A 26256-nucleotide genomic window follows, 5' to 3' on the forward strand; every position below is an offset into this window, starting at 1 on the left:
CTATCAGACCCCACAGGTATGTGTCTTTTTAATTCATTACACTTGAAAGCCAGGTTGAAACACATCAGGCAAGCACAATTGGGCCAGAGCTAAGAATTCCATATTATACTTATTAAAGTGTTTAATAAAAACAAAAACAACATATCGCTAGGTCCACGGAAACATGTTTTTGCTCTAAATAACTAAATTGTTGCAAGAGATAGGCTTCCTGTGTCATGTAATAGTGTGCTATAAGCGGGACAGTGTATTATACCATGTAACAGAGCATTACAGTGTTTGTATTTTCTAAGTCTAACCATCAAGTCTTAGGTCAAAAACAAAATCAACCAACCAAAAACATTACGATATACTGACAATCTCATTCCCACGTATGACAGAAGAGAACTAATGCATTTTTTATTTCTTTACTTTTTTATTAAGAATACTTCTTAGGGGTTTTGGCATGTTATATTCAGTGTCCATTGGCTCCTTCTGAGAGTATCCGTGAAGGTTCAGTAAACTTTGCTGTGAACAAGTAAAAAAGGGCTGGCGTGGGTACCAGAGCCAAAAGGGGTAAGTCGTGCTCGAGTTTATCCACTCTGGAGATGGAGATTATCCCGTAAGCATGCAGTAGCCAGTGGCTGAAGAGAACAATGAGTCTTTTCTTCCTGACTAGGAGATCATAGCAGTTCTGTATCATTTTATAAAAAAAAAAAGAAGAGAGAACCAGATAATCACTTATATTTTTATTTAATGTATTATTTAAAAGTCATAACCTCAGAATCACAGACTTTGAGCTAAAAGGGACCTGAGAGAGCACTTGCTAGCCTCTACTCTTCCCGAGGAGCAGGGTGAGGCTTTCTGGCAGAGGCCACGTAAGCACTGAGGCAGCGCAGGACAGGAGCCACGTCTAAGTTCTGGTTTATACCCCAGTCAACGCAGGGAACACTAGGGCTGCTTCTGAAGGAATGAGCTAGAAGGGGAACACCACGTGACGTGCCTTCCTCCTGCCCTGCAGCTGCGTCTACAGGTGAGAAACAGGAGGTGCGCACACCAACCTCCGTAACCTCCAGCTTTCCTGGGTCTGCTGCCTGGATCGGCAGAAGGGAGCAGAAATGACACGGGACTACTCTGGTTTCTTTTTATTCCTGAACACAGCTCTATAATATGCAGAAATGGGAAGGACCATTATTATTAAAGTAATGGCTGACTGTGCTAATAAACATACTGAAATGGAATTTGCGCTATTCTATTACTAACTTTCTCTTACTAAATGGCTCTTTAACTTGCCTAAAGCTAGACTTACAGACTGTCTTTCCTGATCCAGGTCTCTCTTGGATTTATGGGTGGAGTCCTGACTGAAGTACATGAACATTTTATAGGAGAGATTCCCAGGGGCAGGGACACAAATAACTTTCAAGCTAACATAACTACTATCTATAGTAGTTAAGGATAATAAATACACAAACTTCATTTTATTCAAATATTCAACTATTCCCCCCTCTAATATTTCCCTAACATTGAAAAAAGTGCTAAAACTAATTTGCTTACCTTCTTTAATTATACATATTGCAATATTTATTAAAGATTATAAAGGGGAAGTAGAAACAACTGAATAATCACCATCAAAATATTCTGTCTGTTCCTCTACTATATTATTCTCCCTGTGTCATTCTCTCTCACCTTTTCACTAATGAACTGAAAGAGAGGCATCAACAGCAAGCATTCCAAAATAGTTAACTTATTTTCTCTCGATCAAGCTTTTGATTAAATTAAATGTACTTTAATCTCTGGGTTGAATTAAAATATAATATCCCTGGGTTAAGGTTAAGAATTATGAGAAAGCACATGTCTTATCAAGTGTGGTGGGCAGCGGACTGCATGGGCACTAGGTCAGCAAGCTCGGGGTGAAATAGTACTGAGCCACTGACACTCGATTCCTTCAGAGTTTAGCCTCAAAATAAGGAGTCCTTTCTAACAATGACCTTCCACTGAAATACTGAAAAGTAAGAAGCACAAATGGTTATCTCAAAACAGAAACAGTATCAAAAGTAATGTTACTATTAGGGTTATTTCCAAATCACCAAAATAATATAGATATTAGAGGACAAAAGTAAACATATATAATCAAGAAAATAAAATTGGAGACAAAATATAGAAGGTTGGAGAATGTACAATACAATTACTGGTGTCAGTTTTGCCATTGTAAAATAAAGTGTAAAATTAGTTCTATATATCATAAAGCATTTTTATGTTTCCCTCAAAATGGTGTTAAGTTTCCAACATTTCATAATTAAATATTTTCTGAGTAAATTATGTGAAATAATTTTTTTCTCCAACATGCTAGATAGTTAAGCCTGACTACTTCACTAATTTCCCAAGCAAATACAGTCCAGTATACAACCATTCATATGCTACGTAATGACATCAACTAACCAAGGATTACTAAAACAATCAGTTGTGCTATGTCATATCTCATGTATTATCCTCCTATTTAATTGTCAAACCCATAAAAAAAATCTCTAAGGAAAACATTTTTCCTACCTCTATTTCAGAGGCCGACATGTACACAGCCAGAGTAACCAAAGATAACACCAATATAATGTACGGGAAGGCGTAATCTGAAAAACAAACATTGGCATTATGTTGAAAATTAAGCATATTTTCTAAATAAACGATCAAAAAATTTCAAGCAGTTTAATTTTCCCCATAACTGAAAACTTTCTCAATCAGTCCTGTGAGAGACGTAAGCCTGGTGCCCTGAGGCAGGGGTCAGCAAAGGCTCTGTACAGGGCCAGACAGTCAATGTTTTGCCTCCGCAGTGTCATGGACAAAGGGATGATTCACATCAGGGTCGGGACAAGCTGGATGGAGCAGTACTTCGACACACTACTCAGAACAGTGTGCGTGCAATTTAAAACTTATAAATTATTTACTTCTGGGATTTCCCACTTAATATTTTTGGACCACTGTTGACTACAGGCAACTAAAACCATGGGAATCAAAACCGCGGAAAAGGGGAGACTACTGTGCTTTGAATACTTTAAGTACAGTAATAATACTGTAAGCAAAATGTTTTTCTTATAAAATACCGCCTTTCTCTTAAATGTTTTAAATTTATAACATTAAAACAAAGGGACAAATTGAGAAAAATACCTTAAATTATCTTTCATACAATTGTTTTAAAATAATTAACTTCAGTTTATGAAACCAACCATGCTACATGGCAGTGAAACCCATTCGGAACAATTTCAAATGTTAATTTGGGATGCAGAAGCCAGGACCTCAGAATTATCCATAAAGGTCCGATTCTAACTTACTAAATAACTGAATGGCTTGCCTGAGATTTAGAACCTTTTATTTCATTGACAGTGCTTAGGTCCTCAACCAGCCATTCCAAAAAAAACCACACTGCGTTTGTAATTAGCTGAAAAAATGTTACTGATGATACAAATTTAAGACCTGGCAGAAGAGGAAGAGGAAGTTTCTAACAAGGTCCAAACTTCAAACCTGTGGGTAGTAGGTCCTGGGCTCTGGGCAGGATTTAACGTAGCCTTACTCTAGGATCTAAAATAGCTTGAGATTTTGAGCCATTAAGCCTGGTGGGCCTGGATATGGCACTTTAGTTCCCCTGGTAATTCAGATGCAGATCACACTTAAAAACTGGCTTCAATACTCCCAAGCAGGTAAAAATTCATCACTGACATCTTCCTAGCAACTCTCAGGGTCTCTCTCCCTACACCCTAGTATCTCCAACTACCAGAAGTCTCTTGCTGCTCTACTTTGCTCAGATTTTTTACATTCCCTTGTTATGGATGGAAAGGTTTGTGTCCCCAAATGCTTCTGCTAAAATCTAACCCTCAATGTGATGGTATTTGGAGGTGGGACCTTTGGGCGGTGATTAGGCCATGAAGGCAGAGCCCTCAGGAATGGAATTAGTGCTTTATATAAAGACCCCTGAGAACGCTCTCTCCTTCCACCCCAGGAAGTCATAGTGGGCCTCACCAGACACCGAACCTGCTAGTGCCTTACTCTCGGACTTCCCAGTCCCCCGAACTGTGAGAAAAAAATTTCTCTCATTTGTAAGCCACCCAGTTTATGGTATATAGCGGCCTGAACTGACTCAAACCAAAAATTATCTATTTTCTTTTTCATTAACATCATATAATTATGAGTTGGTATGGTGCCTTCTGTGACTAATCTCAGCAGATTCCATAGGTTTACACTTAATATGAATGAACTAGAGGCCCAGTGCATGAAATTCATGCATGGGAGGCGGGGTATGTGTGTTCTTCAGCCCAGCCTGCACCCTCTCCAATCTGGGATCCCTCTCATAATCCAGGACTGCCAGCTTCCAACTGCTCACCTGCCTGCCTGCCTGATTTCCCCTAACTGCTTCTGCCTGCCAGCCTGAACACCCCCTAACCACTCCCCTGCCAGCCTGATCGACACCTAACTGCTCCCCTGCTGGCACGATTGTCCCTAACTACCCTCCCCTGCTGGCCTGGTCACCCCTAACTGCCCTCCCCTGCAAGCCTGATCGCCCCCAACTGCCCTCCCCTGCCGGCCTGGCCACCCCCAACTGCCCTCCCCTGCTGGCCTGATCATGCACAACTGCCCTCCCTTGCCAGCCATCTTTGACCACATGGGGGCGGCCATCTTGTATGTTGGAGTGACGGTCAATTTGCATATTATTCTTTTATTACATAGGATAATAACTCCTTGATCCTTCCTATGTGTATGCTTTGAGTAGAGCTAAAGACATTCATCGTGGGAAAAGGCATTTTTCAAAATAGGCAGCCATCATGAAGGAAGCCACGGTGTCTGCAGCCTACATGGGTTAACCTCCAAACCACTCCCTGCTTTTCACAGCTTTTTTCCTTTCCTCCATTTCTTAACCAATAGCACCCCCTGAATCTAGGACACAGGAATTAAAAAAGCTGACAATTCTTAAATCTTTCCAGCCCAGACAGCTCTCCCAAGCACCAGGCTAGTAGAAATAACCTGTACTCTTGAATATTCAAAGAATAGCTAAAACTGAATTCACTTCTCACCAACCTAATATTTAGTTTATCCATTCACCAGTTTCTAGGTCAGAAAGCTACTTTCTCATATTCTCCTCCTCCCATTCCCTCAACCCCTGTATTTAATCAGCTACCTACTTTAGTTAACTCTATCTTCAGGTAGCTTTTCATTCCTAGTGTCTTTCTGCTTTTGCTCAGGCAGTCAGACTTGGCTACTGCAATATTCTCTTCATGGATCCCTCTTCCACCCTGCCAAGTTATTTCTAAAATGCAAACCTAGTCATGTCTCTCTTCTGCCTAAAATCCTTTCAGGAGTAGGTCTCTATTTCCTAGAGCAGTGATGGCGAACCTATGATGACATTTCTGATGACACGTGGCCGCTGAGGCGGCCGCATGCCGAGGATGAAACATTTGCGAAATAATGTTTTTTCCTCAAAGTGACACACTACCCGAGTTATGCTCAGTTTTTTGGCGAAGTTGGACACACCAAGCTCAAAAGGTTGCCCATCACTGTCCTAGAGCAAGAACAGCAGCCTCAAATGCCTACAGAGGCCAGCCAGGGAGGTAAACAGTGAAGTGGGCCAGATGCAGGCCAACTGGAACAATACATCTGTAGAATATGAGGGAACATAGACCCCTGCTTTGTCTCCAATTTCCCTTGGTTTTACCCTCAAAATGCCACCATAATCTTGAACCAAATTCATTACCAAGCTACATGACTTGGATAATGACACTCAGTCTTGCCTAATTCCATTAGGCCAGAAGGTAGACTCCATATAAAAGATGGTATCTAACATCCTCGACACGGTCAATGTCACATATTCAAATAAGTACCACACTATGTCCCCTCAGCTATTTACAGCTTTCTTAGTAATATGTGAACCCTTTAACACCAACTTTTTCTTACTCCTTTGTAAAACAATTTAGTCTAAATGGTTGCTGAATAAGTGAATGGCTATCCTATATAATAAAAGGCTAATATGCAAATAGACCGAACAGCAGAACAACCAACAACTGGCCGTGCGCTGATCACCACGGGGCGCGCATGGAACATGGCGGGAGTTGGCTGCAGCACGATGGTGGAGCAGGTGAGTGGGGGTACCAGACCAAGGCAGGGCTCCGGTCGCTGTCATTGGAGCGAGCCTCTAGTGGTTACTGAAAATTCTTTGCTCCCACAAGCTGCGGTCCTGCCTGGCACTCGCACCCACTGCCGGCGCCAGAGCCGCCGCTCACACCCGTAGCCGGCACCAGAGCTGCCGCTCACACCCGCAGCCGGCGCCAGAGCCGCCGCTCGCACCCGCTGGCACCGGCCCCGCTCACACCCGCAGCCAGCACCAGAGCCGCCGCTCACACCCGCAGCCGGCACCAGAGCCGCCGCTCACACCCGCAGCCAGCACCAGAGCTGCCGCTCACACCCGCAGCCGGCACCAGAGCCGCCGCTCACACCCGCAGCCGGCACCAGAGCCGCCGCTCACACCCACTGCCAGCACCAGAGCCGCCGCTCACACCCATAGCCGGCACCAGAGCTGCCGCTCACACCCGCAGCCGGCACCAGAGCCGCCGCTCACACCCGCAGCCGGCGCCAGAGCCGCCGCTCACACCCACTGCCAGCACCAGAGCCGCCGCTCACACCCGTAGCCGGCACCAGAGCTGCCGCTCACACCCGTAGCCGGCACCAGAGCTGCCGCTCACACCCGCAGCCGGCGCCAGAGCCGCCGCTCGCACCCGCAGCCGGCGCCAGAGCTGCCGCTCACACCCTTAGCCAGCACCAGAGCCGCCGCTCACACCCGTAGCCGGCACCAGAGCTGCCGCTCACACCCGCAGCCGGCGCCAGAGCCGCCGCTCGCACCCGCTGGCACCGGCCCCGCTCACACCCGCAGCCAGCACCAGAGCTGCCGCTCACACCCACTGCCAGCGCCAGAGCCGCCGCTCGCACCCGCTGGCGGTGCCTGGTGCCAGTCCTGATCACTCGGCGCCATCAAGTGTGAGCGGCGGCTGCTGGCCCTGAGGGCCACGGTGGGAGAGGCCTGGCGGGGGCGCGGAGGATGGGCTGACACCCAGCCCTGTGCCCATTGCAGCCTCGTGGCCCACAGTTCTCTTCAAGGTGCACAAATTCATGCACTGGACTCCTCGTCCTATATAATAAAAGGGTAATATGCAAATCGACCAAACAGTGGAACAACTGGTCGCTATGATGCATACTGACCACCAGGGGGCAGACACTCAATGCAGGAGCTGCCCCCTGGTGGTCAGTGCGTTCCCACAGGGGGAGTGCCACTCAGCCAGAAGCCAGGCTCACGGCTGGCAAGTGCAGCAGCAGTGGCGGGAGCCTCTCCCACCTCCGCGGCAGTTGGACATCCCCTGAGGGCTCTGCGAGAAGGTGCAGGCTGGGCTGAGGGAACCCCCATACCCCCCAGGGCACGAATTTCGTGCATCAGGCCTCTAGTATTAAAATAAAGAATATACTGAAGATTATTTTACTGTATCTAAAAGGTTTTCATAAAGAAACTTAGAAATCTAAGTTGATAAATAGTATACATTACCAAGAGTAATTTCCATATATCGTATGCAAAAACCAGTTTTTGTTTTCTAATTTATACTTGGGTTTTAAAAATCTTTCTGTTTAGGTTATAAGCTTAAAATACAAAGTATTCCCTAAATAGAAATAAATCAGTTTTGGTTAGTTGCCACTGATTTCCTGAGAATTTCTATTTCATTCTAAAAAAATCATGATTTCACAAAAAATAAAAAAAAGGCTTATTATATGTTTTAGCAAAAATACATACTGTGGTTTATTTTCAAGAATTAAAAAATTCACCCTAGCCGGTTTGGCTCAGGGGATAGAGTGTCAGCCTGCAGACCAGAGGGTCCCAGGTTCGATTCCAGTCAAGGGCACATGCCCCAGTTTGCAGGCTTGATCTCCAGTAGGGGGCTTGCAGGAGGCAGCCAATCAATGATTCTCTCTCCTCACTGATGTCTCTATCTCTCTATCCCTCTCCCTTCCTTTCAGAAATCAATAAAAATGTATTTTTAAAAAATTGATTTTAAGGAAAAAGCTCCAAAATTATACTTAGAAGATATTGTTGATCACATATAATAAATATATAGCTATTTACCCAAGACACTTACATAAAAGGCCTCCACCAACTGCCTGAAGCACGGTTAAAATGGGGAAGAAGTAAAGTGCAGCATAAATACTTTTAAATCGATCCGACTTCCCTAAGCCACAGGCAATCTTCTTTACCAGCAGAGGTCGGAGCAGCATCATTAACACCAAGCAGAACGCATAGTAGATAAATACAATGGTGTAGCTGTAAAATAAATAAGGAATTACATTATCAAAAATACTTTTAAAATATTTTATCATTGATCATTTTTAAATCAAAGGTCCTATAGAAGGTTAAAAAAGCATACTAAGTCTACCCATTGAATATTCACATTGGTGGATGGTTTCCCAAAAGGACTCTCAGACCATTACTGAAAAGTGCATGCTGGTCCCTTCCCAGGAGGCAGTTTGGCAATGTGTATCCAAAATCCTAAAAAAATGTTTATAGCCTTCGATCCAGAAATTTTACTTGCAGAAATTTATCAAAGGGAAATAAATCAGGGATTCATAAAAATAACTTTATAACAAGGTTTTTATTGGATCACATAATAAAGAAAACTAAGGAACAAAATAAATATTCAACAACAGAAAACTGGTTAAATGTTATATGAAATACCATGTAGCCATTATTTCATTAATTGAAGTTGAGGGTATAGCTCTATTAAATCAACAGGGGATTTCATCAGTCCTTTATATATAAATTTTAGCTATAAATACATGTAGAAAGAGACAGGGTTTAGAGTTGGGCAGGTGGAAAACATTTTCATATCTTTACATCTGGATCTTATTTTTTGAAATTACCTTTTTACATATGTGCATGTGTGTTTTGACACTTAGTACTATTAGAACTTTCTCAAAAAGGACTATTTTACGGAGCATATTACATAATAAACACTTGCTATGACTAGAACATAAATATCAGACTCTTATACTATACCTTTACCAAAAAAAACCCACATCAAATGAACACCAACAATTTACAGAAATTCTAAAAATAAAGTAGTCTGGGATGATATTATACAAAATGCTATGAATTTGATATTTTTAAAACAAAATATTCTGATGGAAATTACATTTATTTGGAAAAACGGGAAAAAAAGAACATTAACCCAAATCTCTAATAAAATTTCAGCTACTGTTAGGTGCTTCCCATACGTGAAGCACTGCACAGTATCTGATCTGCATGGATTTATTTAATCCTCACAATCACCTTAAGAGGGATCATCATTCCCATTTTCCCAATGTGTTACAAGAGGCTCTTAACATGCTCAAGTTAACAGCACAACTGGCAGACCCAGGATTCAAACTCAAGCCTGCTTTCAGCTCCCAAGCCCATACTCTTTCCCATGTCAGATATTGCTTCTCTGCTGTGTATCAAAAAGGTGTTCCTTATAAATCCCTTTCCAAGAAACACAGATGGCTTATTTTATGTGTTTACACATACTTCAACATCAACGCAAAAACATTTTAACTTCTATTATACTAAGATGTATTTCTACTAGTATTTTCTCCTATCAGACAATATAACCCTTAGGAGAAGAAAATCATGTCTGTATATTTCCCCTAGGGCCTAGATGCCATTTTACAATGCTCAAAGACTATGGAAATGAATTAAATCTATAATTGCATTTTTCAAAACATGATCTTAAGTCTAGATCAGTGATGGCAAACCTATGACACGTGTGTCAGCACTGACACGCGTAGCCATTTCTGATGACACGCGGCCGCTGAGGCGGCCGCATGCCGAGGACGGAACATTTGCTGCTCCTGAGGATGAAACATTTGCAAAATAATGTTTTTTCCTCAAAGTGACACACTACCCGAGTTATGCTCAGTTTTTTGGCGAAGTTTGACACACCCAGCTCAAAAGGTTGCCCATCACTGGTCTAGATAAATACTTACAGTGGGTAGACAGCTTCATGAGTACAGTGCACGGTGGTGACGTAATCTGGACTTGGGTTGTAAAGCATCGTGTACCAATCAGAAAGCATCAATACCCGGCATGAACGGATATAAAGAACACCGACTGGATCACTCACAAGTAAGGTGATGATAGCTGCCATGCTGCATTCAAATAATGCGGTGATGTGCTGGAAAAGTGCACTGGAACTAGTAAAACGAAGCACAATTACCCGAAACTATTAGTGCTAAATGGCTTTTCATAAAACCTGATATGATTCAAAATATGGTTTCTATAAAGAAATGTTAACTGCTGACTCCTGAAACAAAGTATCTTCTTAATGGGTAAGAAAAGCCAAACGTATATGAAAACCACTTGAGAAGAGTTTAACCTTGTTTCTAAAAAGGGATAATACCGTGCCACTATCACCTAAATGTGCAGAAGAGCAGAGATTAGATCGGCCCTTATCTTTAGTGCCTCGCCAAATTGCTATTAAAATTTTCTTAAAGTTATTTATGCATAGTTTTAAAATTATCTTAAATATAAAAAGCACACAAAAATTATATGTAATATATATTATAGAGTATAATAAATACCGTAAGCTCACCATCTAACCCAATAACTAGAACAATCACAACTTATATCTACCTCTGTTCCTCCCCATCCACACTCCTGTCTCTACCTTAGAGGTTAACCTTTCTATTAAACTGTCTTTTATCACTTTTTTATTTTTAAAAATATTTTTTAAATTTATTTTTAGAGAGAGGAAGGGATAAGGAGAAAGAAATATTGATGTGAGAGGGAAACATGCCTCCTGCACGCCCCCTACTAGGGATCAAGCCCACAACCTGGGCATATGCTCTGACCAGGAATGGAACCAGCAACCTTTTCATTATACTTATGCCTCAAAACTACTCTGGCTCCTCTGGAGCACAGACTAAGCCGGGACGACTCTCACACCCACTCAACGTGGACCTCATCTCCTCGAAGTTGAGCACAACTGCTGAAAAGCTACTGCTGACGAGGCATGTCTGACGCTGCCCTGCCGTCGGCTGTGCTGCTGAGTCCACTGGCAGTCGGTATGACGTGTGACAGTCTCTTGAGTCTGAATGTTTACCTGAACCGGAGTGGATTCCCACGAGGTAGTACAGATACATAGTACAGCTTCTCATTCTATGTTCCACGTCTTAACATATTTCATATTTTCTATCTCCTTTTCTCTCGGTGTTGCATTTTGTTATTTCTTTGTGTATATTTTTTCTAATCCACTAATTCTACAACTGTTTAATCTAGTAATTGACCTACCGTTTTGAGGGAAAAGTATAAATTTTCATTAGAAATGCCTTTTTTTTTTTTTTAACCAAATCTCTTACTCACTGGAGACCCTTGTGACTGCACCCTCTATTTCTTTGAACATTCTAAAGGTAACAGGTACATACTCTGTAGCTAAAAGTCCATTATCTGTAGGCCTCTGGGAGCATATATTATTTGTTATGACTACCAACGCTCAGTCATAGTGCTTATTTTACTTACTCATCACAGATTATGAGATCATTAATAGATCTTAAACCAGAGTCTTATAGGCCTAAATTGAGAATGGGGAAGCTTTCTAGCAAAAAAGATTTCTTGCTTTCACCAGGTGCCCTGCACATGACTACCTTGGGCTTCAGCCCCTTGAGAATCTAGGCTTAGCAATGGCTGCCCATGATTCAGTATCCAATAGCACATTTCAACAATTAACCTTTTGCACTCGGATGTCGAGGGTGACTCGACACAGTTAGCATCGGTAGCAGCTCATATGTCGAATTGTATTGAATGTATCAATAATTTGAAATATAAAAAAAATCCAAATAAATAAGTTTGTATGAAAAGAAACTCCAGTTTTTTATTCTACTGCCGCACTTGGTAAAATCTGGGGTATTTAAAAAATTAAATCCCGAGTAGAATAAAGGAATCGAGAAAAAAGCAAGCGAGTGCAAAGGGTTAACCTCAGGCAACCTTCCCATCCCCACTGCCTGCTTTGTCACTCTGGCCCCAGCTCGGGGTGGGTTTGTTTTCTGAAAGAGAAGAGTTCTTGGAGCTCTCCCCTAACTCCAGGAAGACCAGCAATGTCTTAATTCAGTGGTCGGCAAACTGCGGCTCCCAAGCCACATGCGGCTTTTTGGCCCCTTGAGTGTGGCTCTTCCACAAAATACCATGTGTGGGCGCGCATGTACAGTGCGATTGAAACTTCGTGGCCCATGCGCAGAAGTCGGTTTTCGGCTCTCAAAAGAAATTTCAGTCGTTGTGCTGTTGCTATGTGGCTCTGTTGACTGATGGGTTTGCCGACCACCGTCTTAGTTTGTCTTCACAGACTTAAGAATGTCATGCAGGTAGGCCACCTGGAGCCCATGACTAGCCCATATTGTTGGAAGCAGAACCCTAGCACCATTGTACACAGTTGAAAACACTGGGTACATAAACATTTACACTTTCATATATAATCAAATCTTTTCTCTCCTCATAGAATTCATATTTTTATGGGCAAAATTTTAATCTCATCATTTCTTGCCATTGTTTTAGCTTTCTAACTGGTCTCTTACCATGCTCCCTTTCAATTCAGCTGCAGTCAATCATGTGATCTTTACCAAATGAAATCTGATCCTCAAACTATCCTTATTAAAGTACCTCACCGAGTCTCACTGAGCGTGGCTCAGTGGTTGAGCGTCGACCTTATGAACCAGGAGGTCACGGTTCGATTCCCAGTTGGGGTGCATGCCCTGGTTGGGGCTTGATCCCCAGTATGGAGCATGCAGGAGGCAGCCCATCAATGATTCTCTCTCATCATTGATGGTTTTCTCTCTCTCCCCCTTCTTCTCTGAAATTAAGAAAAAAAAAGTGCAACGTCTCAGGAAAATGAAAGATGGCCCTTGTGTTACCTGCTACCAACTTGCTAGGCAAAGCAGGTAGGTCAACTCCTTTTAAAATCCACCTCCTCTCCTGCCTACCACTCATCACTGCTTTTTTCTACCCTCTGCTCCAAGATCCTCCCTCAAAATACACCTGATGTTTTAGTTCTAATGCATTTGGAAGCTACATCTGTTACCCCCATCTCTTCTCTACTTAGAGCCGAGAAGTTCCAACAATTAACTGAGCATTTATTCTTTTTTAGCTTTATGCGCATCACATCCTTTTCATTGTCATCTCTCATTATTCTATAACAAAAATCTTAAAAAGGATGAGAGCTTTAAAAATCTGTATGTTCTTCTGAAAAATAATGAATGCTTTTCTAACATAAATGATCACCGTGGACTTATTAAGTAGGATTCAGAAAAGTGCTGATTCCACTTCCATCTGACCATCCTGTCCACGTCCGTTCCCAGGACCTGAGTCTGGCCATCTCTGTTTCTTGGGCCACAGCCTTCTAACATCTCTCTCCTCTAATCTACCCTCCACAGAAGTCATCTTCCTAAAATACACATCCAAGGATGTTACTTCTCTAAACCAAACTGTCATGAATAAATCATCCACTCGGCAAATACTGAGTGGGCATCTCTCGCGGCCGGCTGCTGTGCTGGTCTCTGCAGATTCCCCGGAGGACAGAGTGTCACTGCCCTCTTGGAGCTGACAGTCAGGGGTGGGCGGAACGCTAACTGAGGAAACAAACTTAACTATAAATTGTGTTGCGTGCTAAATCACAACAAAAACAAATGAAGAGTGCTATTAAAAAAGAAAAATAAGGTACAGACCTACTTTAGCTTGGGTCAGGGCAGGCCTCTCCGAGTAGGTGTAATTTAAACTGAAGGGGAAAAAAGGCAGCTAGGTAAAAAGTTGCAGTTAGAGGGACAAGAAAGTATTTCAGGCAGAGAAAAGAGTTTGGGGTAAGGGAAAGGACCTAAAGCAGGAAAGATACTAAGATGTTAGAGGAACTTAAAGCCATATATACTAAGCCATACATAATATGGCTAATATATACTAAGGTAGAATTTGGGTCCTCATTCCCAGTAGAATAAAATTCACATCCTCATCAGAACCGTCACATGCTGGCCGCAGCCCATCTTCCCCACTCTCCTTTCATCACCTTTCTTTCATAAGCAATCCACACTGGGACCACCGGCGACTACTTCCATTCCCACCCTAACAGGGCACACATTTCATACCTCCATGCTCAAGCTCTTTCCTCTGCCTAAAATAGTCCCCCCCCCCCCCCCCCCAAGTCTTTCAGATCCTACCAGGCACAATTTATCTCTTCCTTTCTTTACGACTCCAGAGCATTTTGTTTACAGTGCTTTTACAGTTTAAAGACTGACTTATATTACAGTTGTATATACCTTTGTCTTCTCTAAAAGATTGTGACTATAAACCATGTCAGTTATTTGTGTATCTCCTCCTCTGATCTTATGAACATAAAACACAGTGCTTAATAAATGCTTATGGAGATAATGTGCTAGTATGAGTTTTCATAACTAGGCTGCAGCTACAGCATTTTAACTACATTATAATAGATTACTAGTAGTAAATTAAATCACAAAATATTAGTTCTAGAACAATAAAGCAATTCTTTGTAAAAAAAAACAACAATAAAGATGATAATTTTAAAATGTTTTCAATTTCTTCAACAACAAAAAAGACATGTGAGCCCTGACTGGTTTGGCTCAGTGGATAGAGCGTCGGCCTGTGGACTGAAGGGTCCCAGGTTCGATTCCGGTCAAGGGCATGTACCTTGGTTGCGGGCACATCCCCAGTGGGAGGTGTGCAAGGGGCAGCTGATTGATGTTTCTCTCTCATCGATGTTTCTAACTCTCTATCCCTCTCCCTTCCTCTCTGTAAAAAATCAATAAAATATATTTGAAAAAAAAAAAAAGTTCCTTCAAGCTCATTTAAAGTAAAACAGACAAAGGATAATTCCCTCAATAAATATTGAGGCATGCCCTATCATTAGGTTTTCTTGCCACAATCAAAAGTAATCAGAATATAAAACCAAAACAAGCTTACCACTTTTAATACGAACAACAGAAATATAATTACTTGATTCTAACTAATAATTATTCCAGCATCAGTCCATCCAGAGACACTCATAGGAAGTGCTAACCTCTTTTTCCCCGAGTACCATTCAATGAAGAACCAATGCAAAACAAGAGGAAGCATAGCCATGAAGCCAAGATAGAGCCAGTCATAGAGCTCGGGAGACTCTGTGCAAGGCTGACAGTATTTCTGCGCGTTTGTTCTCTGGCCTCTTGGACACACCTACAACATATAAAAATAACATTTTATGTACAGATGTTACTTTAGAACATTAGCACCCCCAAAATCTTCCTATAAAATGTCCCATTTCTGTTTAAACATCTGTTTACATGTGCAACTTTTACATATAAAAAGAGAGAATGCGTAAGTAAAATAAAAAGAAATCTACACTGTATTTGCCTATATCTGTATAATGCTCTGAAAGGAGTCCTTTTACTAAGTTACTAAAATAGTCGACTAATATTAAATGACAAACTTAGCTATTAACATCATATCAAAATAACTGCAAACAAGTGTTCTGGAAATGTAATGTTAACTTACTTGGATATCCAAGTCACTGTACTATATCATTAATAAAAAATAATTTAAAATTACTCTAAAATTATAAAATGTTCTTGCCCTAACCGGTTTGGCTTAGTGGATAGAGCATCGGTGTGGACTGAGAGGTCCCAGGTTCGATTCCGGTCAAGGGCATGTACCTTGGTTGCGGGCACATCCCCAGTAGGGAGGTGTGCAGGAGGCAGCTGGTCGATGGTTCTCTCTCATCGATGTTTCTAACTCTCTATCCCTCTCCCTTCCTCTCTGTAAAAAAATCAATAAAATATATTTTTAAAATATTTTAAAAATTATAAAATGTTCTTAAAAACACTGTGACTGTAAAGAAAGATGTATTATAGACAATCAATATGACAACACAAAGATTTTATTAATGGCTACATAGTCTTTTATAAATTAATGAGTAGACTGAAGAAAAAAGACATACTACATGTGAAAATATTTCAAAAGCAAAAAGATTTTACAAATGAACTAACATACACACATTAAGACTTACCCCACATTCTCCATATAGTTCAGTTGAGCCATTTTTAAATAATAGGGTCTTCCCACAGTAAAGTCCAAGGCATGCTGGTTGAATATCGACAGCTTTTTAAAAACAAATGCCAGTACAGTAACATCTTTTGTGATTATAAAAAATAATGCAATAATAGTTGAAGCACTTGGCAGAAATATTTCAGTACAGTTTCAAATAAAGTAATCATATGTATTGTGGCAAAAGTCTTGTGCATTTATTTTAAAAATTAAATTTCTCCTTTACACTGTGACACGACACTGCACAAAGTTATACTGGAACCTTGTTCTTAATACTGTTCCTTATGATTAACATCCTCAGTCCTCTGCCCGCAGGTCAGGAGGTATCCCTAGAACTCAAAGCCTACCCTGGCCTGTCTCCAGTAGCTCCAGCCTGCCACTCCCCTTGATCAGATCTAGACTTCTGAATTTAAATGGTTTTCTAATAACAGGATTAGTAGAGGATCACTACTTTTTATTTTGCTCAGTCAGGACATTAAGTGCGCGCGCGCGCGCACACACACACACACACACACACACACACACACAATCTATTATCACCTTCTTTCATAACAGAACACATTTTAATACCAGAAAAGCAGAAATAACATAATTTCAGAATAAAGGGCGGGCCTTTAGAGTAAATAAATTCACCTTTATAAAAGGCTTACTTACATTGTCCTAACTTTTGTCAAGGACAGGTGAAAATTTCATCAAGGCTGTCACTGGGCCAGCGACCCACACTTGGGAACCACTGCCTGAATCAACCCCCTGATCTCCAGGCTTGGGGAAAATGAAAAGCAGCTGTTCTTTACAAAACAACTCAGGGCCCACAGATTGTCTTTGACCTCATCAACAGGTAGAGGTTATTGAAGGAGGATTTTTTTTTTTTTTCATCAGGGACACTTCCCTTCCTTCATTGATTCCCTCATTCAATGAACATGCATTAAATGTCAGATTCCACTGGTTAGGGACAACTAAAGATCCACAGAGGAAACTGAGTCCCTGCCTTCAATGACCCTTTAGCCTAGTGTGGAATAACTCCAAAACAACTGTGGTCAAATGCAAATTAATTTGAAAATTATGCATTTTACAATTATGATGAACAATCATTTCCCAAGTTCTTCATGAATTCACAATCTAGAGATTGTCTGGTCCACAATGCCCTTTCTCCTTTCAAATTTGAGTAGACTTTTGATTTTTTCTCCTTTTGCAGGTGAGAAAAAAAAAACAAACACAGAAATAACACTGACTAAAATGCTCAAGCTTAATATTTTCACTTTTATCAAACTTTTGAGGTTTTGTTTTTTTTTAATCCATGGGCTTCTTTGACACTTATTTTTAAACCAACTGCGATCACGATGTTCTAAACTAATAGATGGAAATGAACTGATTTTTTTGAGAAGACCCAGGTTAAAGAATTGGAAGTTTTTCTACACAGGCTTTGCATATAGTAGATGCTTAATAAATATATTTGAATGTAAGTCAAGTTTCTCAAACCCCAGGTCCTGAAAACCAGCAACAGCTCCTCCTCAGCCAAACAAACCCTGACTCCCAGTGTCCGTTCCCTTTCCTCACATTCCCTGCCGTAAACAAGAGCGAACCTTTGGACTTGGTTTTCTGCAATCTCTGTGCAGGGCCCCCTACGCTTACGACTGATGCTGAAGCAGGAGACATCAGCTCTGCGGCAATCAGCCTCTGCTCCCTTGGCTGTTTCTCTGCACCAACGCCAGCGCCCCACACAGTGAAGCCAGCCCTTGTGAGTGTTAAACAAGGGACTCACACGGAGACTGAAGTGGCGCTTCGAACGCAACAACAGAGGCCCAGCCCAGCCCTCCCCGCGCGCAGCGGCCTCCCCTCCGCATCCCCGCAGGAGCCCAGGCCCCCGACCCCCACCCCCATCCCCAGAAGAGCGCAGGGCGCGCCCTCACGGCGAGGGGTTTGGGGAGCGAGGAGCGAGGATGAGCCGAGCCCCGCGCAGCAGCCAAGGCAAGAAGCAGGGACTTTTGCAAACGCTCCCGGGACCCCAGCGACCACTCACCCATTGGCCGCTGGGAAGTTTCCCTGGAGAAGCTCCAGGATCAGCCCAAGGGCCCGCTGCGCCCGGACATCCGGGCCACGGACGCCTCGGCGGTCCCGCCTCCTGGTAACCCGGGCGACCGCTCCGAAGCTCCGCCCCCGCCTCGCGCTTCCCCATCCGGGCTCTGAGGCCCCGCCCCCTAGGAGGCCGCGGGTTGTACCTCTCCGGCGCCCAGCCCGCGGGTGGGCCCTGGGTTTGCAGCGCGCGCCGCCGAGCGGTGGTCGTGTTCCCCATGCAGACTACCGAGAGCTCGCTGGCGCCGCCCCGGCTGCCCCCGCACGCCCCGGGCACGCCGGCGCTGTCGGTGGTGGACATGCACACGGGCGGCGAGCCCCTGCGCATCGTGCTGGCGGGGTGTCCGGAGGTGGCGGGCCCCACGCTGCTGGCCAAGCGGCGCTACATGCGCCAGCACCTGGATCACGTGCGGCGACGGCTCCTGTACGAACCCCGCGGGCACCGGGACATGTACGGGGCCGTGCTGGTGCCGAGCGAGCTGCCGGACGCGCACCTGGGCGTCCTGTTCCTGCACAACGAAGGCTACAGCTCCATGTGCGGTCACGCGGTGCTGGCGCTGGGCCGCTTCGCGCTCGACTTCGGGCTGGTGGCGGCGCCCCCGGCCGGTGCCCGCGAGGCCCGTGTCAACATCCACTGCCCGTGCGGGCTGGTGGCCGCCTTCGTGGAGTGCGAGGGCGGCCTCAGCCGCGGCCCGGTGCGCTTCCACAGCGTCCCGGCCTTCGTGCTGGCCACAGGTAACCGGTGGGACCTCCCACCCTCGAGCTGCCACCCGGGACGCTACTAACTACACTCGTCCTCTGGGCTGGAGCCCACGCCGCGCAACTAACCCACCCCACAGCCTTTGCAAATAATGAAAAGGTAATTCTGAGTCACTGCAGATAGCCTTCCGGATGTGTGCGGAGCATGCAATTCAGTGATCCCCCAGGTCCGTGGGCCTGTGGTCTTGAGAGAGCCTTGAGACGTGGAGAATTCCGCGCTTCTCTCAGCGCCCCTCGTCCCCCACTGGCAGGCATCCCTAGATTTCACAATTGGCTAAAGCTAGGTCGGCTAGAGTCAAAGGGCAAAGAACAGCCAATGGGTCCAGGCTCCAGGCTGGCTCAGAAGACCCTCGCTAGACACACTGTCCCCTCTGACAGGTTACTGGGACTGATCTGTAAAAAGTAGCTTCTCCACTTCTTGGGGAGGAAATTAAATGAGAATGAACGAGGCAACTTATGAATCGTGAAAGTACTGATGTCGCTAAAATGCTTGCTCTTATTTTTTTTAAAAGCAGGAACAGACTTTGCCTGGGTTCAAAGCCTGACAACCCTATAAGGCTGTGCAGCTTTAGTCAAATTACTTAACCTCTCTGAGTCTATACTTCATGTGTTATCGAATTGAGGGGTTTTTTTTTGTGAGGATTAAATGAGAGAGTGTAAGGCACTACTTAGAATTTAAACATAGATATATTCCAAGACAGAGACTACCGAATATATAAGGTTACTAGTTAGTCCTCTAGGTGTGCTGAGCCTTCAGAAGGTTTTGGTGGGTCCCTAGTACAGCGCCTGTGTGTCATGCAATAACTATCTAATAACTAGCATCCTCACATAGAGGGAAATCCCTCCAAAGGGCTGAATTCTATCAGTGAGGATGCTTGAGTAGTGGTGACTGGAAGTGAGCTGGGAGCTAATTTAGTCCAGCCAGGAATGGAGTTATCACCTCTTTTTTTCAAAGCCTTCAGGCCATGCATATCATTCTGTTAGTTCGACCTTAACCCTCCTCTGGGATTTGGATTCCAGGTTAGCCTGATTCTGAATGATGCCGTGATAGCCCAGGCTCATTCTCAGAGCAAATAGATGCCGCTTTCCCCTGTAGGAGAGAATGGTGTCACATCTGCATTGGGAAGGCACTGGAGGGAGACAGGAGTCTGTGTTTAGATTTCATCTCAACAACCTCAACAGTTTAACTAACTTGGCTCCCAAGCCACCCCAGCAGCAGGTGGGAAGCACCCTAGATTTTGTGGGAAATGACAGCAGGCAGCAGGATCACCACCACCTCAATTTGGGCAAGTGATGGCAGGGGCAGCCAACCCCGTCAGCTCAGTAGTTCCTGAGAAAATGAAATCTGGCCCGGCTGGCATGGCTCAGAGGTTGAGCATCGACCTATGAACCAGGAGGTCACAGTTCGATTCCCGGTCAGGGCATATGCCCGGGTTGTGGGCTTGATCCCCAGTGTGGGGCGTGCTGGGGGGCAATGATTCTCTCTCATTACTGATGTTTCTATCTCTATCTCCCTCTTCCTTCCTCTCTGAAATCAATAAAAATATTTTTTAAAAGAAAATGAAATCCTAAATTCTCTACTTAGAAAATTACAAAAAAGGTGGACTGACAGTGTTCAATCAAGATCACTATCTGTCCTTCCCCATCGTGGTGACCTTGTGAAAGGGTGTCTGTTCCTCAATGTCATGTCTGTAAAATGAAGACGACAACAGTGCCCACATCGGAAAATTGCTGAGTCCACCTCCACTCCGCCTGCCATAATGAAAACCCCAGAATTCTGTTCACTGTATTCAAGTGCTAGAACAGTAGGTAGTTAGCATTTGTTAAATGAATAACTAAGATGACATTTGGAGGAGAATATGCTGATTGACAAATGTAAACAACCGGTTCTCTTAAGAGTTCTATTCCTATTGGCTTTAATATTAACATTTATTACATTAATCTGTGCCAACCACTCCACACACATTATCACATGGAATTCTCAAAGGAAACCTTTTGGGGGGGGAATAGCAATGCCATTTTACACATGAGGACACCCAAGCCACACTTAGCTTTCTAGCAGTCCCTTATTCCCATCGAATTCCTCATTCTCCTCTTAGTAAATGTGCTTTTCATGTTGCACCAGCATCCAGATAAAGACCTTTTTCATTCAGGTTTGCTGTTAAGTTCCACAGGCATGTTTCACGCTTTTGATGATAAATTTGCTGTGTTTTGACACGTCCCATGTGAAAAGGGCTCTGTGGGCTAGTCTGTAACTGATCGCATACCGGTACCTTTGTAGGACTGTGCAAACTCAGGAATACAGGAAATATTATTTTTCACAGCTTAGTTTGAGACTCCACTCTGCCTTATTGGTCGACTTAGTTTCATCCCTCCACTGGCTGCCCCTTTTCCTGATAGATATGTGAGCAAAGGTTTCTGAAAGTAGCCAAGGCCTTGGCGAGGAGGGCCTTTCGGTCCTCGCCTTGCACAGGTTACCAGGGAAGCATTACCTGCCCCCTTCCATGTGGCCCCTGCCCCTGCCCCTGCCCCCCTCCTCCTTGCTGCCTCTGTCACACCCTGCAGCCTCTCCGTGGTGTGTGGGGAAGTTAACACAGGTCCTCTGCACTCGGGACCTTCAGCCTCTTTTCTCAGTCCAGAGGAAATTTCCCTATTGACCAAGAGAAAGAAATATTTCTCCCTTTAGAGAGCAGGCAGCAGCTGGGGCGGGGGTGGGTGGGTGGGGGTAGGGGTGGGGGAGCGGTGGGGGATGGAACAATGTAGAAAAAAGAGAGAACTCGCTGGAGGGGGTCAATGGCGGGAAAAGGGGGACATATGGAATACTTTCAACAATAAAGATTTTAAAAGAGAGAGAACTCATGGACATGGACAACAGTGTGGTGGTTGTGGGATGGGGAGGGGGAGGTGGAAGAGGGCATAGATGGGATAAATGGTGATGGGAAAAAATAATATATAGGACACTCCTTTGCCAACAAATCTCTTCCCCCTGCGATCGTTTTCCACAAAACCTGCTTCTCCCCTGCCATATGCCTCTCCCAGAGGCTGTGATCACCAAACCCACTGGAATTGGGGAGGAGAAAGAGAGGAAAATTCGAGAAGCGGGGGGGGGGGGGGGGACGAACAGTTTTAATATCGCAAAATGTCAGCCAGCCTCATTCCTTTGGAAATGTAAATTCAGTATTTCAAGCAACTGACCTTCAGGTGAAACTTTGGGTATGTTGGCACTTAAAATACTTATAAAAACTCTGATGCAAAATAATACCATAAAGGTCAGTAATTGCACAGTGGCTTGTTCTGAGTATTTGCCTGCAGTATTTGCATGAGATGAAATATATAAGTGAATAAGTGTTTGTATGTAACATATAGGAAAAGTCTTTTTTTTTTTTTTGCATGTTGTTTTGACATTAGATTTGAAGAAAACCAATTTGTGAATAGGGCTCCAAATCCTCACTATTTAAAACCATTCCTAGCCCTTTGCACTCGCTTGCTTTTTTCTCGATTCCTTTATTCTAATGCTAACCATGTCGAGTCACACTCGACATCCGAGTGCAAAAGGCTAGTAGTATGAGAGGGGACCTGCATTTTCCTGCGTAGTTTTCACACGTTGATGTCCCAGGGTTTTCCTCTGTCTCTATGATGTTTCCTAGAAAAAAAAGATATTCAGAATAGTTAGTAAATATGCATGTATAATCTAAGGAAAACATGCATTCAAGTGTATAACTTATGCAAACATCAAGTTAAAAATAGAAAGGTGTACTTAGCTAAAGGTCTATTATTGTTTACTTGATGCTTACTCGTTTGGAAGATGGATTTTTGTTTCATTCCTTCTTGTGATAGAAAGAACCCCCTACTTCCTCTACACTCCTCACTCCTCCCCCCCACAACATAAACATGAAAAATTTTATGATTTATATTGCTAAACTACTAAAACACTTATTCAAACACATCTATTTTAGATCTCCTGGTGGATGTTCCTGGTCATGGGAAGGTGGTAGTGGACATTGCATATGGTGGCGCATTTTATGCATTTGTTAGTGCTGAAAAGTTAGGACTCGATGTTTGTTCTGCAAAGACAAGGGACCTTGTGGATGCAGCAAGTACAGTGACAGAAGCAGTGAAAGCTCAGGTCAGTACTGTTGCTGCCATCAAAACTGCTGCTTTTCATGATACCAGCTGACTTCATTCTTTTAAAAAATATGTATTTTTCTTGATTTCAGAGAGGAAGGAAGAGGGAGAGAGAGATATTAGTAAATATCAATGATGAGAAAGAATCATTGATCAGGTGCCTCCTGCACGCCCCCCACTGGGGATCCAGCCTGCAACTTGGGCATGTGCCCTGACCAGAAATCCAACCGGAGACCTCTTGGTTCCTAGGTCCATGCTCAACCGCTGAGCCACATCCACCTGGGCAGACTTCATTCTTTACAATAAGTCATTCTTTTTCCATCCAGTTGTTTCTCTTACCTACTAGTGTCTGCATCCCTGTAACTTTTGCTTGCTCTTGGCTTCTCACAGTCTGTCTTTATCACTGGTATTCACTTTAGCTCTAGATACCCGTTTGCCTGATTTCTCCACATGATCCCCTTCAAGCTCCTGAGAGTGAGGATATGATTGCCTTAGCTCTTCCTGTTTGAGCAGCCATGGCCAGCCTGTGGATTGACCATCCCAGGCTCATTGCCTCAAAGAGTGTGTGTGAGTTTAGTGGGGGTGTGTATAAAATAGGACTGTTCCATAAGTAGAGGCTATGTGCAGGGCAACTTCCTTAGGAAGGACTCACAACTTCCACCCGGCCAGGTGGTCTCATGAGCATCCACCCATGAACCAGGAGGTCTCGGTTTGATTCCCAGTCAGGGCACATGCCCAGGTTGCAGGTTCAATCCCCAGCAGGGGGTGTGCAAAAGGCAGCCGATCAATGATTCTCTCTCATCTTAATGTTTCTCTCTCTCTCTCCCCTCTCCATTCCTCTCTTTGAAATCAATAAAAAAAAAAAATCACAACTTCCCATAAAACTATGTTTATTTATCTAGACAAAGATGTCATTCTAGCATTTAGTGCCTTGACCCAAAAGGTGTTTTAAAAATGATAAAGGTGGAAAAATTATGTCTAAGAGTGCCCCATATATGTTGTTTAAAATGTAAACTTGAATCAAAGTATTTATTTTACATGCGGTTGATAATTTTTTGTTATTTTCAGTTTAAAATTACACATCCTGATAGTGAGGACCTTGCCTTTCTGTACGGAACTATATTAACAGATGGAAAAGACACTTACAGTGAGGAGCCAACCACCAACATTTGTGTGTTTGCAGATGAGCAGGTATTAAAACTGTGATTTTTAGGCACAAAAGTCATGCGATGTGGAAGTGGAGCACTGTGAACACGCTTATCTTCGTTTGTTCTGACACAGGTGGACCGAAGTCCTACGGGCTCAGGGGTGACAGCCCGAATTGCCTTACAGTATCACAAAGGGCTTCTGGAACTGAACCAGACCAGAGCCTTTAAAAGCAGTGCCACTGGCTCGGTATTCACCGGGAAGGCGGTGAGGGTGAGTGACGCCCTTACCTCCTTCTGTAAATGTGTTACTTTTGAGACTGAAGAGGCGTGAGTTGGCTGTGTGATGGGTTTCTTCACTCCGCTCTCAGAAGACAATGTTCAATCAGACCTGTAAGAACTGTTCAGCTAGGATATTGGTTCTCAAAGTGAGGTTTGAAAACCCCAGGGGTTCCCACGGTCCTTTCCATGGGTCTACCAGGCCAACACAATATTCATAATAACACTAAGACATTGTTTGCCTTTCACTTTCATTCTCTCATGAGTGTACAGTTCTCCAGAGGCAGAATAACGTGTTATCCCAGCTGACTGAATGTAGGAGCAGATGTGAGGATCTAGCTGTCTTCTTTACAGCCAGACATTGAATGTTTCCAAAAATGTGAAACAATGCCATTTTTCTCATTAGTTTGTTTGTTTGTTTGTTTGTTTTGGCAAATGTTATTTTCACAAAAATTTGTTATTTATGTTAACATGCAATGAGTTTATTTTTTAAATGAATTAATGAAAAATATCTTTAATTTTTTAAAAGAGTGAATATTAATAGATATAACCTACATACATAAACAAAAACTCTTTTGAGGTCCTCAAACCTGAAGGCATAAAGGGGTCCTGGAACCACAATGTCTGAGAACCATTAAACTAGGGTTTGGATGTCTTGTTTGCTTGTTTTTATTCTAGGAGTGTTTCATTTTATAATAGGATGTGAAAGTCCTGAAAAGTTGTGGGCAGAATTTTTTTAAATATATTTTATTGATTTTTTACAGAGAGGAAGGGAGAGGGATAGAGAGTTAGAAACATCGATGAGAGAGAAACATCAATCATCTGCCTCCTGCACACCTCCTACTGGGGATGTGCCCCGCAACCAAGGTACATGCCCTTGACCAGAATCGAACCTGGGACCCTTCAATCCGCAGGCCAGCGCTCTAGCCACTGAGCCAAACCGGTTAGGGCAGAATTTTTATAATGGAATTAAATATTAAACGTGCTAATAGAGCTAATTAATGAATTTACTCATTAATAAATAAAATCTACAGGATAACTTGTTTACATCTAGTAAATGAATCTACTCATAAAGAGTCCTTCAACATAGCAATCTATCCTAATACTTTTATATCGTAATATAGCTTTTGTTTTTAAATCAATAAACCCGAGGATATGTTTATTGATGAGACAGAGGGAGGGAGGGAGAGAGAGAGAGAGAGAGAGAGAGAGAGAGAGAGAGAGAGAGAGAGAGAGAGAAAAGAAAGAGATGAGGGAGAAACAGTGATTGGTTGCATCCTGTAGGTGCCCCAACTGAAGAATCAACTGTCAACCTAGGTATGTGCCCTGACCGGGAATTGAACCTGCACTCTTTGGTGCACTAGATGATGCTCCAACCAACTGCGCCAGCTGGCCAGGGAAATATAGCTGTTTTTAAAGCTTGATTTTTCTAAATATTGAATGAAGTTAGGCATTTCTATACGTTACCTGATCTTATGAGATACCAAACCATTACGTTGTATGCAAAAATTTGGAATACATTGTCTTCAAGTCTCAGAATGAAGATAAAATAATAATCTATAATATTTATTGGGTGTTTCACTATATGTCAAAGTTTCCAAGCTAAACACGTTATGCATGCCATATCATTTAATTCTCACAAGAATCCTGGGAGGTCAATACTATTCTTCTTCTTTAACAAATGATAAATTGGAGAGTTTAGGTAATTTGCTAAAAGTCAAAGAGTAATGGATCCAGACTCTGAACATGGATCTCTCTGAGCAGACCCCACAC

At 43.3% G+C, this 26256-nt stretch overlaps 2 protein-coding genes and 1 long non-coding RNA gene across 5 annotated transcripts in view; 1 reads left to right on the top strand and 2 right to left on the bottom strand.

Moving 5' to 3' along the window:
* JKAMP (JNK1/MAPK8 associated membrane protein) lies at window positions 1–18240 on the bottom strand. 3 transcript variants are annotated; one of them, XM_054716018.1, is made up of 7 exons: window positions 18123–18197; window positions 16065–16156; window positions 15081–15235; window positions 10012–10218; window positions 8133–8314; window positions 2524–2600; window positions 1–670 (listed from the first exon to the last, which is right to left on the bottom strand). In XM_054716018.1, exons 1-7 carry the CDS (start codon window positions 18124–18126, stop codon window positions 452–454), a joined length of 936 nt encoding a protein of 311 aa, XP_054571993.1. In that variant the 5' UTR covers window positions 18127–18197; the 3' UTR covers window positions 1–451. The 3 variants fall into 3 exon arrangements, with proteins under 3 accessions (XP_054571993.1, XP_054571994.1, XP_054571992.1); XM_054716019.1 differs by having other exon boundaries at window positions 16065–16138; window positions 18123–18188; XM_054716017.1 differs by lacking the exon at window positions 16065–16156 and having other exon boundaries at window positions 18123–18240.
* The window catches only part of L3HYPDH (trans-L-3-hydroxyproline dehydratase), a 10455-nt gene continuing 2411 nt past the window's right edge, over window positions 18213–26256 (top strand). The window contains exons 1-4 of the mRNA XM_008138989.3: window positions 18213–18910; window positions 22891–23060; window positions 24128–24250; window positions 24341–24478. Coding sequence (XP_008137211.1) covers window positions 18394–18910; window positions 22891–23060; window positions 24128–24250; window positions 24341–24478 — 948 coding nt within the window. The 5' untranslated portion in view covers window positions 18213–18393. The remainder of the gene's footprint in view (window positions 18911–22890; window positions 23061–24127; window positions 24251–24340; window positions 24479–26256) is intronic.
* The window catches only part of LOC129149124 (uncharacterized), a 10373-nt gene continuing 6436 nt past the window's right edge, over window positions 22320–26256 (bottom strand). Inside the window, exons 2-3 of the long non-coding RNA XR_008556089.1 lie at window positions 23399–23527; window positions 22320–22577 (exon numbers count right to left, since the gene is read on the bottom strand). This is a non-coding gene — a long non-coding RNA (uncharacterized LOC129149124). The remainder of the gene's footprint in view (window positions 22578–23398; window positions 23528–26256) is intronic.

This window comes from Eptesicus fuscus, chromosome 5 (genome assembly GCF_027574615.1).
Source record: "Eptesicus fuscus isolate TK198812 chromosome 5, DD_ASM_mEF_20220401, whole genome shotgun sequence".
NCBI classification, from domain to species: Eukaryota; Metazoa; Chordata; class Mammalia; order Chiroptera; family Vespertilionidae; genus Eptesicus; species Eptesicus fuscus.

What these genes read in the sequence shown, in the direction of transcription:
- JKAMP (XM_054716018.1), bottom strand. An exon ending in TGGTACTCGGGGAAAAAGAG is followed by an intron (nt 10,219 to 15,080) that starts GTTAGCACTTCC and finishes TCGTTTTACTAG; the next exon opens with TTCCAGTGCACTTTTCCAGC. An exon ending in AGTTGGTGGAGGCCTTTTAT is followed by an intron (nt 2,601 to 8,132) that starts GTAAGTGTCTTG and finishes TTTGTTTTTCAG; the next exon opens with ATTACGCCTTCCCGTACATT.